Raw genomic sequence first — 19,032 nt, forward strand, 5'->3', positions numbered from 1 at the left:
CCACTCCATATGCCCCCACCCCCACCCTGAGCCCTTGAGCTATGCTCCAACCCACAGGGTCCATCCCAGCCTCCACCTCTCACTTCCTGCTTTTCTTTGCTACTTGTAGGTCTGGATGTAAACAACACCCAACCTGCTCTGGAGCTCATCTTTGTCAATGAAGAGTGAGTATGACTGCCCTCTTCCAAGACACAGCCTCTCAGAGTCCACTGGGGAGGTCAGAAAAGATGGGACCTGGACCCATGAACAGCTCTTTGAGATGTCCAGTCCAAGCTCACCACCTTGCCACCCCCACCTCTCCCATTGCCTCTTCATACCTAGGAGCCCCCTGTCAGGACCTGGAGGGTCACTGCCTTAACCACAGTGTTGCGGTAATGAGGAAGAAATAAAAAGGCCACACTGAGTCTCTGTGGATATATGAAATGTCCACACATCCACCATGCAGAATCACATCTAAATTCAGGTCCCTTTTAGAAAAATATGTTTAATTTGTTAATGGAAAACTGTTCACACATCGAAGTCACTGCAGATTCTTGGAGAATCATGAAATACTTTCTAGATATAAGATCTTAGTAGATTTGGTCTTGTTAGATATGGCAAACAAAATGTAGATGGCAGGTAGGGGATAAGGGGACAGGAGGTGAGAGGGCCATTCAATGATAAGAAGCAGAGCCAGAAAAGGAGAAACAGCCTCAGACATTTCTGGGATGAAGCTCCATTAACAGCTGATTCCATTTGGAGATTCTATTTCAAAATGTGGTCTGCAGGCATGCTGCAATGAATAGTCCACACTTAAAAGCTGGATTTGTAATACGGCTCAGCTCTGTCACTTGCCTTTGTAAAAAATGGAGAACGCACATTGAGTGAAATCAGCATTCACAGAAGGACAGATGCAGAACGGTGCCATCAAGAAATCACTTTATTTTTCTCCACCACTGTCTTCAATCATAGCATATTGGATTTCTTGATGACATCACCCTTGATGGTATCTCAGGCAAACCCTGTAGCTCTCCTGGCTCCTTTCAGGTATCATAACAATCTCCTGTTTAGACATTTGGGAGACTGATTCATATCAAAACTTCAACCTCTCACCCAAAGCTTCTCCCACACCCACCCACCCCTCAGCCTAGGCCTGCAGAAGAACGAAGGTAAAAGTAAGTGAGGGAGGGAGTTGAGCTGCTTTCTCTCTTCCTCCACCTCCCTCTTCTCCTCCTCCCCTCCCCACTGCCCTCACTCTGCTGCTTCTGACTTTTCCCAGCTTAGGACAGCAACTGTAGGGTACAAGAAAGATAAAGGGGTGAGAAGGGTCTGGCTGGGGGACTGCGGCGGTCTGGGGTTGGTGCCCTGTCTGAGATTTCAGTCCCTGGTCTTGTCTGTGGGGCAACTGCCTTCAGGGGCTTTGGAGCATCCCCTTGTGGCGCCCTCTGCAGGGCCGCAGGCCTGATGGCAGGACCGTGCTCACGGATTAACGCTCACGCCACCCTCCTGGGCCTGTGCTCTGGGGGTTCACTCCCCCACAGCCCCTGTGTTGGGGCTGCCTCTGCCTCTGGGCAGTCCTTTCCCAGATGACCCAAGAAAAGCCCATCCTCACTGTGTGGCCTTTTCTCCTCCCTGTGGCCTCTCTGGCATCAACCTGCTGGCATCAACCTGCCGTTGCCCTTTTCCATACAAAAATGTGTCCCCAAACTCCAAAAGAAAAGCCTCAATTGTCCTAGAACTCTAAGCATCCTTTGTGCTAGTGGGAACTGGGGCGTTTGCTGGGTGTGCAGACAGCACTCTTGCAGCCACCGCCTCCCGTGCTACCTGAGGGTCCCTGCCTGCCCTCCTCACTCAGTTTGGGAAGAGGGAGGGGAAGCATCACAGCACATTCTGTTTCCAGGCTAAGAACTCACTCTAAACACTTTACTCCGCACGCCTGTCAGCGTCTCCCTCCCTGACAGCCTGGAGATGGGCCGTGACTGCAGGCTCACACCCCGCCTGGGAGTGCCCAGGACACTCTATCTTCATAGTGGCCAAGCTGGTGGCACTCACTTGTCCTCGCAACTAAGACAAACTGGAAACATTCACTGATCACTCAGTGTGTCACTTACACTGATGGCTAAGGTCTCATCTTCTTCTGTCCTCAAGGCAAAGGTTGGGGACCAGAGGGGTAGGAGAGACTCACCCCCTGAGATACACTTGCTGATCAGAAGTTCTCCTCCTCCCCCATCCTCTCCTTCTCCCTTGCCTGTCCCTAGGTACAGTCTAGGACCCTGTGCTCCTGTCACCTCAGATACCTGTATCACAAGTTCCCTTTTCTAGATAGTGGTCTTCCCAGAGTCAGCCAGTGAGGACATGGTCAGAGGGCATAGGCTCTCCAGAGAGACAGACGCCTGGATGCCTACCTTCCTCCACCACTTAGCATCCCGGTGTTAAGTACTGGCGTGAATGGAGGTAGGAATCCCAGGACCATAGCTCTGTAATGAGGATTAACAATGTCTGGGGGTTCAAGCCCATACATAAGACTCTGTATTAATAACCACTCCAAGTCTGCTATTAGGAGGATTGTTAATATCAAAGGGAAGTGCTGCCCCTGCCCCACAAATCCTTACAGCATCTTAGAAGGCAAGGAAGACTAGGATCAGATTAGTCTTCTATGGAGGCCAGAAAACTGGAGTCCAGAGAGTTTAAGTCCCTTACACCAAACACCTAATGCAGGGGGACCTCCCCTCCCAGGAGTCAGTCTCACTGATGTGGCTCCCATGTCCTCTGCTTGGTTCCAGCAGGTCCACCGCAGACCACACCACTCTGATGCACAACAAGGTATGGCCTTGGGGTTTTTCTGTGCTTTGGAATCACTTGAAAATCCCTCAGCACTTCTTCATGGAAACCCAAGATTTAGCCATCCAGATTTTCAACAGCCACAGATCAACCTTAGAGTTCCTTTCAGTGAGGATTCCATTGACAAAATGTTATTATTAAAAAGGACACATTGGCTGGGCGTGGTGGCTCACGCCTGTAAACCCAGCACTTAGAGAGGCCAAGGTGGGAGGATCACTTGAGGTCAGGAGTTCAAGACCAGCCTGGCTAACATGGTGAAACCCCGCCTCTACTAAAAATATAACAATTAGCCAGGAGTGGGGGCATGCACCTGTAATCCCAGCTACTCAGGAGGCTAAGGTAGGAGACGCACTTGAACCAGGGAGGCAGAAGTTGCAGTGAGCCCAGATCATGCCACTGCACTCCAGCCTGGGCAACAGAGCAAGACCCCCATCTCAAAAAATAAAATTAAAAGGACACATTTATAGGGGAAAGCAGAGTTTACCTGCATACAGCTACTCGAACTTACCTCACTCCCCCAAGTCTGGTTTTACATCTTTTCATGAGAGGTGTAAAAGGCCAGTAAAATGGTGGACTTCAGCTGGGCACAGTGGTGTGCCCATATAGTTCCAGCTACTTAGGAGGCTGAGGCAGGAGGATCGCTGTGGCCCAGGAATTTGAGCCCAGCCTGGACAACATAGTGAGACCCTGTCTCTAAAAACAAACAAACCAAAAACTGGGAACTTGGTTATGGTGGGGTTTGTTTTCATTTTCTTTTATTTTTTTCATCTTATAAATAAAGGGTTCTTCATTAGCTAATAAAGTCCTGAAAGGCTGGTTCTCCTCTAAGGGACAGCCATGTTCTAGCTAGTTTAGAAGCCTCTTCAAGTGGAGAGCTTGATGCCAGGCTGGGCGGGAAGCTGTGCCGCGGGGCAGGCCTGGCTGAGGTGCTCTGCCCTGCATGCTCCCCCTGGCTTCTGGCCTCTCTTCCCACAGTGCTGAGGCATGGGGTGGCCCTGGGATGACTAGGTGGTCCTTCTCAAGGCACCTGGCTCACCAGCCCCACTTCCTAACAGTGAGCTGGCCTTTGTCCCAACAGAACCTGAATGGTGTGCCCTCGATCACCAACCCCATCAAAGCCACAAACCAACACCAGGACAAGAAGCAACACCCATCCCAGGTAATAGAATGGCCCCTTCTGGACCTGTTTCCTACATAAAATGCTGTGAGCTGCTTTCCAAGGGTCTTGAGGTCATAAGGGAGTCAGGCTAGTGAGCTCTGACCAGGCACTCACGACCCACATACATATCTGGCCTGTGTGCACCATGGAGATGAGACATCAAACTCACTTGACTGTAGCAAGGCAGTCCAATGCCTGAGCCCCCGTGTCTTCAACTAGAAAAGCTGGGGGTTGATGTAGATCAGAGGTCCTCAAACCCGCCTTCAAAGATGCTTCAGGGACACTGCAAATATTTTATTTGAGTATCCTAAGATTGTAAGGCAACTGAACGAATAATGGTCTTCCTGGCATGATTCCACTGAAACAAAATGCAGATGTCAAATGAATGAATGTTAAGGCTTATATAAAATATCAACTGTCACTTATGACCCTTGATTTCAAATGTCTGTGTTCATCAAAACGGTCTCACATGTTTAATGTCCATCATCATAAATAACTGCCACCATTTATTAAATGCTTATTATGTACCAATCACTGCACTCAGTATTTTTTCTCTGGTCTTGGCTCAGTGAGGTGGTGATTTTGAGCTCCATTTTTGCAAACAAGGCAGAGATGAAATCATAACCCAAGGCCAGGGAACTAGGTAGGGGAGCATTCTGATTCAAATCCAAGTCTCCTTGATCACATGCAATTAATCCTTCAATATGCTTCCAATTACAAAATTGGATGTATGCCAGTCAGGCGTGGTGACTCACACATGTAATCTCAGCACTTTGGGAGGCCAAGGCAGGAGGATCACTTGAGCTCAGGAATTCAAGACCAGCCTGGGAAACACAGCCAGACCTTGCCTCTACTAAAACTTTTAAAAATTCGCTAGCATGGTGGTGCATGCCTGTAGTCCCAGCTACTCAGGAGGCTGAGGTGGGAGGATCACTTGAGCCCAGGAGGTCAGGGCTGCAGTGAGCTATGATGGTACCACTGCACTCTAGCCTGGTCAACAGAGTGAAACCCTGTCTCAGGAAAAGAAAAAAAAAGAAAAAAAAAACAGCAGATGTATCCAATTGCTGCACTTATAATACTATTCTGTGTAAAATTTGACTGGAAGAAAGGATTGTGGAAAACCACTGGACCAAAGAATTTTTGAGGTCTGTTCCAGCTTTGATAATCAGTGGATCTTTTAGAGACCTGGAAGGGTCCAGCCATACTTCAACCCCGCTTAGGAAGACAGGGCAGTGGGAAAGGGCTTTGGGAAATACGGCAAGGTGGCCTCTTCCCCACTGGTTGTTTCATGACCTGACTTGCTGACATTTGCACCAGGACTTTCCTCGTCTCATGAAGAATCAGTGAGGGTGGCCAGGTGTGAAGGGAACAGGAGGGACTTGCTTCTTCAGGCGATGCTTGAGACCAGAGTTCAGCAACCTCTCCAACATGAAAGCCTGTCATCTGGACTAAGCAGGGCCAGAGAGGACCACAGCAAAGCCGCAGTTTGTATGCAAGGGAGAAGAAAAAGGTTGAGAGGAAAAGTCAGGGAAGGAGGAAAGAATCACACTTCAACCCTCTTCCCAGTGAAGACGAGGGTTTTATATAATCCAGGTGTATGGTTTAGTCATCTCTCCATCAGGGCTTGATGGACTTTAATGGTCAGATTTGAGAGATATTCAGAGGTAGCTTGATGGGTCTTGGCAGGATTAGAAAGGGCCTGAGGGGAAGGCCAAATCCTGTCATTCTAACTGTACAGGAATAGTGTCTGTTATTCAAACACAATGTTAGGGACACCGGTTTTACTGGAGTTCAAATTAAAAAAATCATGCCATCAAAATAACATTAATAAAAATAATAACAGCCTACTATTCATTAAATGCCAGGAAGTGTTCTAAGCACTTTGCATCTATTACTTCATTTACTCTTCACAACAATTTGGCAGAGAAAATGTGGTTTCCTCCATTTTACAGAAGAAGAAACTGTAGCTCAGACTCATGCCCAAGTTGATAAATGGTAGAAACTGGGATTTGTCTTTCTGACACCCAAGCTCAAAACCTTTCCATTGTACCATGGTGCCTCCTGCCTCTCATGCTTTGGCCAGGCAGCCCGAGCTGGGTTGGAGAGATTGGCCGATTTTCCTTTGGTAGGAAAAGCCACAAGTCCTGACCCCCAGCCCCAGGAAGCAGAAGCTGAACAGAAAGTACGGGTCCCACCATGACCAAATGATCTGCAAGTGCCTTTCCCTGAGCATCTCCTACTCTGCTACCATTGGTGGGCTGACCACCATCATCGGCACCTCCACCAGCCTCATCTTCCTGGAACACTTCAACAAGTAAGTGATTCACTCGGTCAACAAATATTGACTAACCACCGCTGTGTGTCAGGAACTGGACTAGGTGCTAGAGATATGGTAGAAAATGAGACTAGAAGAATTTCTGTAGAAAGAGGAAAAAACTGGCTGGGCACAGTGACGTGTAATACCGGCACTTCGGGCAGCCGAAGCAGGAGGATTGCTTGAGCCCAGGAGTTTGAGAACAGCCTGAGCAACATAGTGAGATCCTGTCTCTAGAAAACATTAAAAAATTAGCCAAGCATGGTGACACGCACCTGTAGTCCCAGCTACTCAGGAGATTGAGGCAGGAGAATCACAGAGCCCAGGAATTTGAGGTTACAGTGAGCCACGATCCCGCCATTGCACTCCAGCTTGGGCGACAGAACAAGACAATGTCTCTAAAAAAAAAAAAAAAAAAAAAAAAAAAAAAAAAAAGGCCCTGTGCAGTGGCTCATGCCTATAATCCCAGCACTCTGGGAGGCCAAGGCGGGTGAATCAGTTGAGGTCAGGAGTTCGAGACCAGCCTGGATACATGGTGAAAACCCATCTCTACTAAAAACACAAAAATTAACCAGGAATGGTGGAGGGCACCTGTAATCCCAACTACTCAGGAGGCTGAAGCAGGAGAATTGCTTGAATCCAGGAGGCGGAGGTTGCAGTGAGCCAAGATCGCACCACTGCACTCCAGCCTAGGTGACAGTGAGACTCTATCTCAAAAAATAAATAAATAAAAATTTTAAAAAGAAAAAAAAAACAGGAAAAATCAAGTCATTATAGCTAATTGAGACTGGAGAAGTCCAGGACTCTGCAGGGAGAGCCCTGCTTGGGGAGCTTTCTCATCTGCAGAGAGGAAATGCCTCCCCAAAGAGGCGACCATGTGGAAACCTGAAGGATGAGAGTAAAGTAGATGAAGGGAGATTATCCAGACAAAGAAAACAGTGCGTAGGAGGGCTCCGAGGCAGGACAGCAGGGCACAGAGGGTAAGAGGAGGCCAGGGAGCTGGACGGGCAGATCTCCAAGACTTGGCAAGACCCACTGAGGAACTTGGACCACATCTGAAAGGCTCTGAGATGCTTTTAAACAATTTTAAGCAGGGAGTGAGGTGATCAGATTTATAGTTTTGAAAACTCATTCTGGATGAAAAAAAAAAAAAAAAAAAGAGAGCAGATTGGAAAGGAGAAAGCAGACAGCAGGAAGGCAGTTCGCGACACTGCTGCACAGTGGTCCAGGGCAGCCGGCGGCTTGGCTGACAGCGCAGTGGGGAGGAGGAACGGTCAGCTTTAAGAGAAGCTCAGATGTCACTTGCTGGGTCTCGGGAAGGTTAGACAGGGCCTGAGAGAGGGAAAGGCTGCGTCTGCCTCTCAGGCTCTTGCCCTCTGCAGGTGAAGGAATAGAGGGAGAAGAGGAGGAATGGGGCCTTGGAAAAACTGGCATAGAGGCTGAGATGTCCAGCTGGAAACAGACCTGTGAATCTCAAGAGAAATATTCATGTTTAGGCTGAAGGCATAGATTTGGAGTGAGCAGCCTGCAGGGCTGGGGTCACGGGCGTGCAGCCTGTACAGGAACACAGGGCCACCATGCCCAGACAGGCTTCAGACTTGGTTTAATGCTCTGCTATCCCTACTTGGATATTCATAATAACCTCTGAGAAAAGGGGCCACATATTCATTTTGTCTCCTGGTAAGGGAAGCTACAGGGGTGGAGAAGATTACTTAGAATGATAGAGTAAGGAGAACAGGGAACATAAATATTAAGCTCACGTATTTAACACACAGAAGGAAACAGTATCAGATAGCAAAGAGGAAATCCAGGGAAATCTGGTGTCAGTCTACCCAAGGGAGGAAAGTGTTTCCAGAAAAAGGAAGTGCCTACGATATTAAATATCAATGAATGATGACTCAACGTGAGGATGAAAACATATCCATTAGATTTGTGACATAGAGGTTACTGGTGATGTAGACAAGAGGACCTCAGTCAATTCGTGGGAGAAACAGCCAGATTCTGGTGAGCTGAGGACTAAGATGGAGGTGAGAAAATGATCTGACTATGAAGGGAAGGTGAGACGTGGGATGATAATGAAAGGGAAGTAAGGGTCGGGCACTGTGGCTCACGCACTGTGGCTCACACCTGTAAACCCAGCACTTTGGGAGGCCGAGGCAGGCAGACAACCTGAGTTCGGGAGTTTGAAACCATCCTGGCCAACAAGGCAAAACCTCGTCTCTACTAAAAATACAAATATTAGCCGGGCATGGTGGTGGGTGCCTGTGATCCCAGCTACTCGGGAGGCTGAGGCAGGAGAATCGCTTGAACCCAGGAGGCAGAGGTTGCAGTGAGCCGAGATCGCACCACTGCACTCCAACCTGGGCAACAGAGTGAGACTGCATCTCAAAAATAAAAATAAGCAAAAGGAAAGTAAGGCAGGGTCTCTTTCCTCTCATCTGGACCATCTTGAAGATGGAGATGGGCGACATTTAAATGCTGGTAGGGATGGTCCAGATGAGAGGAAAATTAAAGATTTGGGAGAATGGGTCATTGATAGAGGGATGTCTCACACCTTGAAGAGTTTTATGCCCAGCCCCAAAAACAGAGACCCAAGGAAAATCCAACATAGGTCATTTGGCCTGAGCCTTGTCTAGGCAAAGCCATGGCTCATGTGTGGTCCATCCAGGCTCAACAGGAAACACCTGGGCTGGGGGCCACAGCTCCACCTGCTGATGAGGGAGCAGTTCCCCGTGCAAATCCCCTCTACCCAAGACCAGTGGATGTTGATAAAGATTTGGAGATTCCAAGTCCTGCTTCTTTTATGGGCACCGTTATTATGTAAAAACTTCGTTAGGCGCCAAAGCTCCAAATGCTCCGGAGTTGTGCTCCCCAATGAACACTTACATTTCTTCGGTGATTTTTAGAAACAAAGTACACCAAGCTGCTCCATATCCTGCTGTCTTGAAAACCAGATGAATAAACTTAGCAAAATATTTAAGGGCAAATAGGTCCTGAGGGTCCTGAGTCATTCTCTTGAGTGTAAAGTACATACACTTTAGTGATATGAATTTAGTGATATGCATTTTAGTTGTTTGGATGGCTTTATTTTAGCTAACTTCATGATTCTTGTCTGGGCTCTGTACAATTGCAACTGTCAACTAGCGTTTTACCATATCATAATCTATCTCCCCACTTAGCCCAGCTGTATGTTTTTTAGGGCGCATTTGACGTATTACCCCAAAATACCACATGGAAACCCTCCCTTTTGTAATTGCTGACCTGGTTCTTTGCCCTCCAGCCAGTATCCAGCCGCAGACGTGGTGAACTTCGGCACCTGGTTCCTCTTCAGCTTCCCCATATCCCTCATCATGCTGGTGGTCAGCTGGTTCTGGATGCACTGGCTGTTCCTGGGCTGCAAGTGAGTCTCAGGGCCCTTCCAGCAAAGCACTGAGGACCTCCTGTCGATCCAAAGGTCAAATAACCACAGAGGATGCCTGAGGAGAATGCAGCGGACGGGACTGAGAGTCAGGCGCTGTCTCTTCTAGACATTCAAAACATCTGTGAACTCTGAACTTCACTCTCAACTCTACAGTGAAATGTTCTCAATTCCAACTAAATGGTTAGAGAGCCTGTCCAACTTATACAAAATCTGACATGGAGAGCATTTAGCGATGTTTTATTGCTCTCAAGGCATATAGAGTACTTCCAATTACTCTAAGAAAGATGAAATAAAAAATATGGCTCCAAGTAGAATTTGCATTAGGTTTAACTTTATAGGCATGGGTGATTTATACTTAGTAGCCTGAATAAAATATGCTCATATGCCTCAAAATAACAAGTCAGTCTACTCCAACTTTGATCAGTTTCAAACACATAAGGGAAGATAACATAACGTTTTGCTATTAGTCCGTATAACCCAATGCTCCCATTGGTCAAGACTTGTCCTCTGACTTCTTTTTACTCACACTGTTGTCAAACCAGTGATGGCTATATACTTCTTAACTCCAGTATTGCCGATATAAAACAAACACTGTGTTCCTTACACACAGATATTTGTGTGTTTGTCTAGAGACAAAGCTTATCTGGAGTAAAAAATGTTACATATCTAGACACATAATGGAGTAAAAGTGTTAGTTTATACATCTAGACACATATACCACATTACACTAATTTTTCACTTATGTAAAAGACAGTAGGTAGAAACAACCCCACACAAATACACTTGCACAAGTCCCTGAGACATCACTTCACATCTGGTAATATACTAGAGACAGACCCAGCTGGATATTCCCAACAGGCTAGGGGAGAAGGTCGATGAGAGGCCAGATAACGTGGCAAATAAAAGCTGCATGAATAGGTGGGGGATAGAGGGACAGAGCATGTGAAAGAGGAGAAAAGTGACCACAGCAGGCAAATAGTTTAGTGTTTGCTTAGTATTTGATCCTCGGAAGTGTGTTTTCTTTCATCATTTGCTCATTCTCCCTTCTCAGTTTTAAAGAGACCTGCTCTCTGAGCAAGAAGAAGAAGACCAAAAGGGAACAGATGTCAGAGAAGAGGATCCAAGAAGAGTATGAAAAGCTGGGAGACATTAGGTAAACATCAGCCATTCCCCTTCTCTCCTCCTCCAGCAGAAACACAGCAGGTAAAGTGAACACAGAACCAGCCTTGTTCTTGACAGTCCCTGATGCTGGGAGAATTTTCCACAACTATGAATCAGGCATTTAGAAGATGCTATTTAATGCCAAAGCCAAGCTGGCCCAGATTTCAGGTGGCCACCCTTCCCCTTTGCTCTATTCAGAGTCCACGGTATAGCTGTGGGATAGGGTGGAGTGCTGACCATGGGGCAGACGGAGACAGAAGAAGAGAAAGACAACACAGCCATCCTCTTGGAACAAGTGAATTCCTTCCGAAGCCAGGCCTCCTCTCATTGCTCAGACACGCCACCAAAGTGGTCCAGTTGTCACTCCCAAAGAGAGGGGAGAATCTGTGCTATATTTAGGGCCTAAGGCAGTATCAAAGTCAGACTTGGAGACAGGGTCCAAGAAATCACTAACCAACCCTCAGCCGCTTCTATTAGATTTTCCACAGGGAGGGACCCAGCTTCCTATTTAGTGCTATTTCTCCTTTTATGGCAATTGGCACAACTTTGCATAAAACAATCCAGGTAGACACCGTCTTGTTTAAAGCTTTAAGTTATAAAAGGAATACACGTTCATTGTAGAACAATTCGAAAATATAAGACAGTGTAAGAAAAAAATTAAAACTGACTGGATTCTTAGCCCCCCATGTTAACAAATGTGAAGACTTCTTTCCATGCTTTTTTGTGCAAAGCTCTATGTATTTTTGGTAAAATTCAGTCCATATTGAAGCCATCGTATACCTTGGCTTTCACTGCTGAATACTGTACTGTTGGTACAGCATGTGCCCATGTCCTTAACTCTGCTGTGGAAATGGCTTTATCAGGATGCATCTCGTTTTAACACTGTCACAAAATATCACTGGCTATAGAAGATGCCTCCATTTTGTAATAGGTAATGAATGTCTTAGTATGCATTTCTGGTTAGATGATGGGAATGACCAACTTTAAAGCTTCTGATGTGTATCATCAAATGGCCTCAAAAAGGTTGTAGCAATTCCTACTCCCACCAGCACAGTGTTTGGGGGTGGCTATTTCACTGCATTCTCCTGGTAGGCTGTATTTGAAATTATTTTAGAAATGTACAGTGCTGTGTTCTCTTGCCCTTTCCACTGAAGTTTCTCCAGGGAACATGGTTAATGTCATGTTTTCTGGGACCACTCAGTCTTCTCCTTTCACTGTCAGCCACTCATAGTGGTTAGACAGTGAGTGTGTTTTATGTCTTGGGTATTGAAACTCTAAATACAGAAGCTTCCAGAAGCAAAGTTAAAAAGCTAAAAGAAATTTCTCAGTTCCTGAGTGAATCTTTTTGTTTTACTTTACAGCTACCCTGAAATGGTGACTGGATTTTTCTTCATCCTGATGACCGTGCTGTGGTTTACCCGGGAGCCTGGCTTTGTCCCTGGCTGGGATTCTTTCTTTGAAAAGTAAGCGATATCATTTCCTCCTTAAGAACCCCCTCACCCTAATTATTCGGGCAGGAACTACTGGTGTCCCTTCATAGACTCTTAGGGGCAGATATGAAGCCAGGAAGATTTCATTCCCTGGGGAATCCACTCGTTTTAACTGTGGCGGGAGGTGGGGGTGGAGGGGCTGCAGTGTGAAATCAGGAAGGAAAAACATAGTCTTCAGAGTCCTGGCGTGAGGTTGGGATCCAGTGCTGCACTTAGTCTCATTCCGTAAGCCCCTGGGATCTTGTTCATAGGTTGTTATGAGAGTTAAAGGAGAAAACATCTATAAAGTACCAACTGTAAAGAAAAGAGACCAACTTCTCACTTGAGAAGAAAGGCACATGGAGGTGTGGCCTTCATAGGAAAGAGGTCTCATCCTTTTCTATTCTCCTTTATCTAAACAACTCCACTCCTGATCGCTCCTTCTAGGACTTGCCCCAATTAACAGACTCACAAATTCACACTAAGACATCTACTCTAGCCAGGCCCTGCCTCCAGACATTCACCATTGCCCATTAAATCCACTGTGGATAGCGTGGCAGCAACTGGCAAGAACTAAGGTTAATGTCACCTCTAGACTAAGTCCTAAAAAGAGGCACTGTGTTCAGACATACTGCCCTGAGACATCGTGTTACTCCTGAGAATTCCTGAACCTTCTCCTCAGCTATGCTTGTCTCTTTACTAGGAAAGGCTACCGCACTGATGCCACAGTCTCTGTCTTCCTTGGCTTCCTCCTCTTCCTCATTCCAGCAAAGAAGCCCTGCTTTGGGAAAAAGAATGATGGTGAGAGAAGGCTCAAGGGAAGAAGTTGGGGGTGGCTCTAGCTGAAGAATACTCAAATCAGAATAATACTCCCAACGAGATTTACCAAGGTCCTTCAGATTCCTGCCCCTACAAATAGCAGAGCAGTATCCCAAATCATCCACCTCACCAATTAGGCTCCTATCTCCACAAATCATGCCCATCGGGGCTTATCTGGCTTTACATCTCTCTAATCCAGGAGAGAACCGGGAGCGCTCACTGGGGACTGAGCCCATCATCACGTGGAAGGACTTCCAGAAGACCATGCCCTGGGAGATTGTCATTCTGGTGGGGGGAGGCTATGCTCTGGCTTCTGGTAGCAAGGTAACTCTTGAATTCTGTTCTTATGGGTCAAATACTTTTCGAGCATCTTTACCTAATGAGTCATTATGGCCATGGGAGGGAAGACTCGAGCTGAGAAGTAAATGTTCACCGAGTCCCTGGGAAGGGAAGCAATAGAGCAGGATGGATGTCCTCTCCTGCCCTAAGCTTCTCAGCGCTACTAGGAGCAGAGGAACAATCAGCCGTGCCACACAGTCATGACACATGGGCAATGATACCTCAGCTACGGGGCCCATGCTGCTACAAGCAAAATGTTTATTGTAGAGTTTGTAGCCATCTTCTTCTGGGATTTGACAGTATCAATAGGAGATGGTGACAGGAGATGACAAAGGTAATAGGTAATAGGAGTGGTAATAGGAGATCTCTGTAACGGACTAGAGATGCTCCAAGTGATACATGGTGAACTGTCTGTCCACAATACATAGGCTGAGCCCCTTTGGAAAATCTAGGCTAAAGCTGATGTAAATGTAAATGCTTCTGGATTTTCTGATTGGGAAAATTTGGGATGAGTTTTTTTTTTTTGAGACCAAGTCTCACTCTGTCACCAGGCTTGGAGTACAGTGGTGCAGTCTTGGCTCACTGCAGCCTTCACCTCGTCGGTTCAAGTGATTATCCTGCCCCAGCTTCCTGAGAAGCTGGCACTAGAGGTGCGCACAACAGACCCAGTTAATTTTTGTATTTTTAGTAGAAACGGAGTTTCGCCATGTTGGCCAGAATGGTATCAATCTCTTGACTTTGTGATCTGCCCGCCTCGGCCTCCCAAAGTGCTGGGATTACAGGCACGAGCCACTGCGCCCAGCTTGGTTCACTTTTGATGGCCAAAAATACTATCTGCATTATTACTAATAAGGTCACAAAATACTAGACTATGGAGAACCTTAGAAAATAATGAGTCCTATCTCTTACCCACGGTGAGATTTGCCCCCATGGTACCTTGGCTTGGACACTTCCAGTGACAAAGTACTCCCTATTCAGGCAACAAAGAATAGCTGTTCCTCATTTTCAGCTCAAGTCTTCTGCATGTGGTCTGTCTACTGTTAGCTCTAGCTCTGTTCTCTGGGACCCTCTCCTAGCTAATAATTATTAACATAAAAAAATCAAGAAGTAGTGACCCATACCATCTGGTCTCTCTCCTCAGGACTCACTACACCTGGCCTTATTCAAACATGGTCCACAGGGTGGTCAGTCTACTGCCAAGTGGAGTAGTTACATTACCCGAGCCCCATCTCCCACCTCTGATTCAAGAACCACCCTGCATTTTTATGGAAGCGCTTATAAAGCATCCTTGGCACTCATGTCAACATTTATATTAAAACTGCAGTCAATTAGAACCTTTCATTCTTTTCATTGTTAGTCATTACTAGACCTTCAACCCATCCTAAATATATGCTATCAATATTTCTAATTCCAAGTTCAGCATATTTATATTTATCTCTCTTGAATTTCAGTTGTTAGTTTTGGCCTCTGGCAAGATTTTATTTTTTTAAACCAAAATTGGGCTGGGCACAGTGGCTCATGCCTGTAATCCCAGCACTTTGGGAGGCCAGGGCTGGAGGATTGCTTCAGTCCAGGAGTTTGAGATTAGCCTGGGCAACATAGTAAGACCCTCTCTCTACAAAAACAAAATTTAGCTCAGTACAGTGGTGCACACCTGTAGTCCCAGCTACTCAGGAGGCTCAGGTGAGAGGAGTTCAAGGCTGCAGTGAGCCAAGATCCCACCACTGCACTCCAGCCTGGGTGACAGAGGAAGACCCTATCCCCTGCCACACACACACACAAAAAAATTGTGCATATATTAGAGATAGTACAGTTATTTCTGTAAAGCCTACTGACTACTAATTTTAATAATAATTGAGGTAGCATATATGTGATTCCTACTGAGTTTGAAATAATTTCAGTCTTGACATTAGTGAAGAAAATCCAATGTAAAATGTTTTCACACCAAGAGTTTAAAAAATAAAGACTTCCTCGGGTTTTTTTTTTTTCTAACTTTGCAATCTAATTTATTTCGAATTAGCGTATAAAATAGTTCTGCTGGAAAAGTAACTACCATTAAATTATTTCACTTTACTAGGCTGGGTGTGGTGGCTCACACTTATAATCCCAGCACTTTAGGAGGCTGAGATGGGAGGATCACGTGAGGCCAGGAGTTCGAGGCCAGCCTGGCCAACATGGTGAAACACCATCTCTACTAAAAATACAAAAAATTTAGCTGGGGGCTGGGCACGGTGGCTCACGCCTATAATCCCAGCACCTTGGGAGGCTGAGGCGGTGGATCACCTGAGGTCAGGAGTTTGAAACTAGCCTGGCCAATGTGATGAAACATCACCTTTACTAAAAATACAAAACTTAGCTGGGCATGGTGGCACACACCTGTAATCCCAACTACTCAGGAGGTTAAGGCAGGAGAATTGCTTGAACGTGGGAGGCAGAGGTCATGGTGAGCCAAGATCATGCCACTGCACTCCAGCCTGGGCAACAGAGTGAGACTCCATCTTAAAAAAAAAAAAAAAAAAATTAGCTGGGGATGGTGGTGCATGCCTGTAATCCCAGGTACTGGGGAGGCTGAGGCATGAGAATCCTTTGAACGCAGGAGGTAGAGGTTGCCATGGGCTGAGATGGTGCCGCTGCACTCCAACCAAACTCTGGGTGACAGAGTGCAACTGTCTAAAAGAAAAAAATATTACTTCACTTTACTTACCAGTACTATCTGGATAGCATGTTAAGCAAATCTCTATTTCTTTATAAAATGTACCATTTTCACTCAACTAACTGTTCTTCCTCCCCTGCCGCTGTCCAATGAGCAAGGTTTAATGCGTTACTATAGGGAACAATTAAAGAGTTCCTGGAGGCCTTGAGGCTCTGAAACAAGCATTAATTGATGCAGTCTGCACATATTGGGTTTGTAAGCTCTCAGTCAGTTGAGAGGAAAAAAGGAAGCAAAGTTCTACAAGGTGAAGTGGCTACAACAGAGAGAATTCTGAAGGCCTTTGGTCCTCAGTTGCTATGAGCTCACCAGGAGGTGGCCAGGGTACTGTAGAGATGAAATGAGCTTTTGATGCGTTTGGAAAAGATGAGAAAAGGTAGCATGCTGACAATGTACGGAAGCCGGTCTTTCATAGTAAAACATGCATAGCAGGCCTGAGAGCTTGAGGAATCATAAATGTCTCGTCTTGGTTTCTGCCCCTGCTCTCCGTATCTTCATTGCATTCGCAGTTTCTAGGGTACCATGGGGAAAGGCAGAGCCTGTCACCATAGCAGAGAGAGAGGAAGGGAGGCAGGATGCATATGGCAATCTGGACTTATTAATACAAAACTCAATGGTACCCTTCATTTTTTAGGAGAGGGAGATAGCCCTCCCTATTGGCAGGTGAACATCTTCCAACCAAATTAATCATTCCAAGTGGGAATATTCATTTTTTTTATTTTTTTGAGACAGTCTCACTCTGTCACCCAGGCTGGAGTACAATGGCACAATCTTGGCTCACTGCAACCTCTGCCTCCTGGGTTCAAGTGATTCTCCTGCCTCAGTCTCTTGAGTAGCTGGGATTATAGGCGTGTTCCATCACACCTGGCTAATTTTTATATTTTTAGTAGAGACTGGGTTTCACTATATTGGCCACTATACATGCCTTCGTATCTGTGTCTTCAAAAAGCACTGGCAGGCCAAGTGCAGTGGCTCATGCCTGTAATCCCAGCCCTTTGGGAGGCCGAGGTGGGACAATCAGTTGAGCCCAGGAGTTTGAGATCAGCCTGGACAACATGCCAAGACCGTGTCTTTACAAATAAAAACAGCAGGGTGTGGTGGCATGTGCCTGTGGTCCCAGCTACTTGAAAGGCTGAGGTGGAAGGATTGCTTGAACCTGGGAGGCTGAGATGGCAGTGAGCCGTGATCTTGCCACTGCAGTCAGCCTGGACCCTGGACAATAGAGCAAGACCCTCATCTGAAAAAGAAAAAAAGAAATCCTGGCAGATAGTAGAACTAATGTCAGCCATGATGGGATTTGAACTTAAAACAGGTTGGGGCTGAATGACCAACCTCAATGGCTCTTGAGGAAATAAGTGGAAATAGACTTTTGTCCCTCTCTACTTTATTACTCATGTAAAACCTCCAGTCCTCAGCCCTGCCTGTTCATCTCCCTAAAAACACAGGAAAGGCTATGATCCACAGATGTTGATTCATTTTTCCCTTTTTTAGGTAACAAAATAAACTGATTTCAAAAGCAGAATAAAAGGCCATACTTGGCACTCTCTGAAGGGCATTGTCGAATCAATGCACAGGGTAAGGATGTCAGAGGTAGAGAAAGGGTAATGAGATTGAAATTGAGGGGCTAAAGTTGAGAAGCAAAGATCTCCAGTCTCTGACAAGCTGTCACAGCAAAGTCCTAAGAAGGATCACGGCAATTACGGTGGGTGGCTCTCCACGCCACATGACGAAACACAAAGACCGAATGTTGTGCAATCATAAAAAAAACCAATTTTCTGAGCTACAAAAATGATCGAATCATAAACATCAGGAACATCTCTGGCTCCAGTCAGACTAAAGATCAGAGGATCCCTGGTGATCCAGCCTTCCAACATCCCTGACCTTCCGAAGTCTAAGAATTCTACCTGGGATGTGCTTGCTCTCCCTTCTTCTTACTGCAACACCTCTTCCTACAGAGCTCTGGCCTTTCTACGTGGATTGGGAACCAGATGCTGTCCCTGAGCAGCCTCCCACCGTGGGCTGTCACCCTGCTGGCATGCATCCTTGTGTCCATTGTCACCGAGTTTGTGAGCAACCCAGCAACCATCACCATCTTCCTGCCCATCCTGTGCAGCCTGGTGAGTAGTGCAGGGCTCCAGATATCCAGACAGGCTGTCCCAGGGGCCTGGAGTGGCAAGCCTGGCTCAGAGCAGCTGCCGTGGCTGTATCCTCCTCTGGTCCCTGCTCACAGCCTTCACTGAATGGTGTTCAATTCCTATTTTGAAAAATGAAGTTTTTCAAAGAGCAACTAGTAAATTAAAAGATACATTAATAAATCATAGCAAGAGTTCTAGAAACCCTTTTCCAAAAGAGTAGGATTAGTTTAGGGGCAGCCCTTAGTGAAAACCAAAGAATGTACAAAATAATCTTCAAACCCTATCATTTCAATTCCCAGTTGTTACCAACTTTTCTCTGCTGAGATAAAACCTAAGTAGGGCCAAAAAGGTACCACAGAAAATGGAGGTAAAACACGCACAGCTGCAAAGACTGAGATCACAACTCAGACGATCACCACCACCTCCACTGAGTTTCACTGTCCTCTGGGGACTTCTGAGGATTGGCAGGAAGGTCAGCTTTGGTCCACAGCCTCCCAATTTGTTGTGAATGGAATAGGGGAGGGGAGCAATGGCCAGATCTTACCCTGGCCAAGCAGCCTGAAAGGTGATGCATCTGACCCAATGCTGCATTTGTCCCATTCTGGGAGGCAGAATCCAGGAAATGAAGGCCCCTCCCCACCCCAGCAACATAGTCTTCTACTGTTGTTTCTAACCCCAGCCCCAC

The 19,032-nt window shown here is 46.3% G+C and overlaps 1 protein-coding gene and 1 long non-coding RNA gene across 3 annotated transcripts in view; one reads left to right on the forward strand and one right to left on the reverse strand.

The window, feature by feature from the left end:
• The window catches only part of SLC13A4 (solute carrier family 13 member 4), a 45,963-nt gene that overhangs the window by 23,106 nt on the left and 3,825 nt on the right, over positions 1-19,032 (forward strand). Inside the window, exons 5-14 of one of the 2 annotated variants that reach the window (XM_017532506.2) lie at positions 110-164; positions 2,763-2,802; positions 3,899-3,979; positions 6,109-6,293; positions 9,574-9,693; positions 10,766-10,867; positions 12,237-12,338; positions 13,048-13,145; positions 13,363-13,487; positions 18,168-18,329. In XM_017532506.2, coding sequence (XP_017387995.1) covers positions 110-164; positions 2,763-2,802; positions 3,899-3,979; positions 6,109-6,293; positions 9,574-9,693; positions 10,766-10,867; positions 12,237-12,338; positions 13,048-13,145; positions 13,363-13,487; positions 18,168-18,329 — 1,070 coding nt within the window. The remainder of the gene's footprint in view (positions 1-109; positions 165-2,762; positions 2,803-3,898; positions 3,980-6,108; positions 6,294-9,573; positions 9,694-10,765; positions 10,868-12,236; positions 12,339-13,047; positions 13,146-13,362; positions 13,488-18,167; positions 18,330-19,032) is intronic. The other variant, XM_017532507.2, reaches the window with a different exon arrangement.
• LOC108307223 lies at positions 3,235-9,692 on the reverse strand. Its single transcript, XR_001826449.2, has 3 exons — positions 9,555-9,692; positions 4,149-4,337; positions 3,235-3,513 (listed from the first exon to the last, which is right to left on the reverse strand). It is a non-coding gene; the product is annotated as an uncharacterized LOC108307223 (long non-coding RNA).

This window comes from Cebus imitator, unplaced genomic scaffold, assembly GCF_001604975.1.
Source record: "Cebus imitator isolate Cc_AM_T3 unplaced genomic scaffold, Cebus_imitator-1.0 Scaffold77, whole genome shotgun sequence".
NCBI classification, from domain to species: domain Eukaryota; kingdom Metazoa; phylum Chordata; class Mammalia; order Primates; family Cebidae; genus Cebus; species Cebus imitator.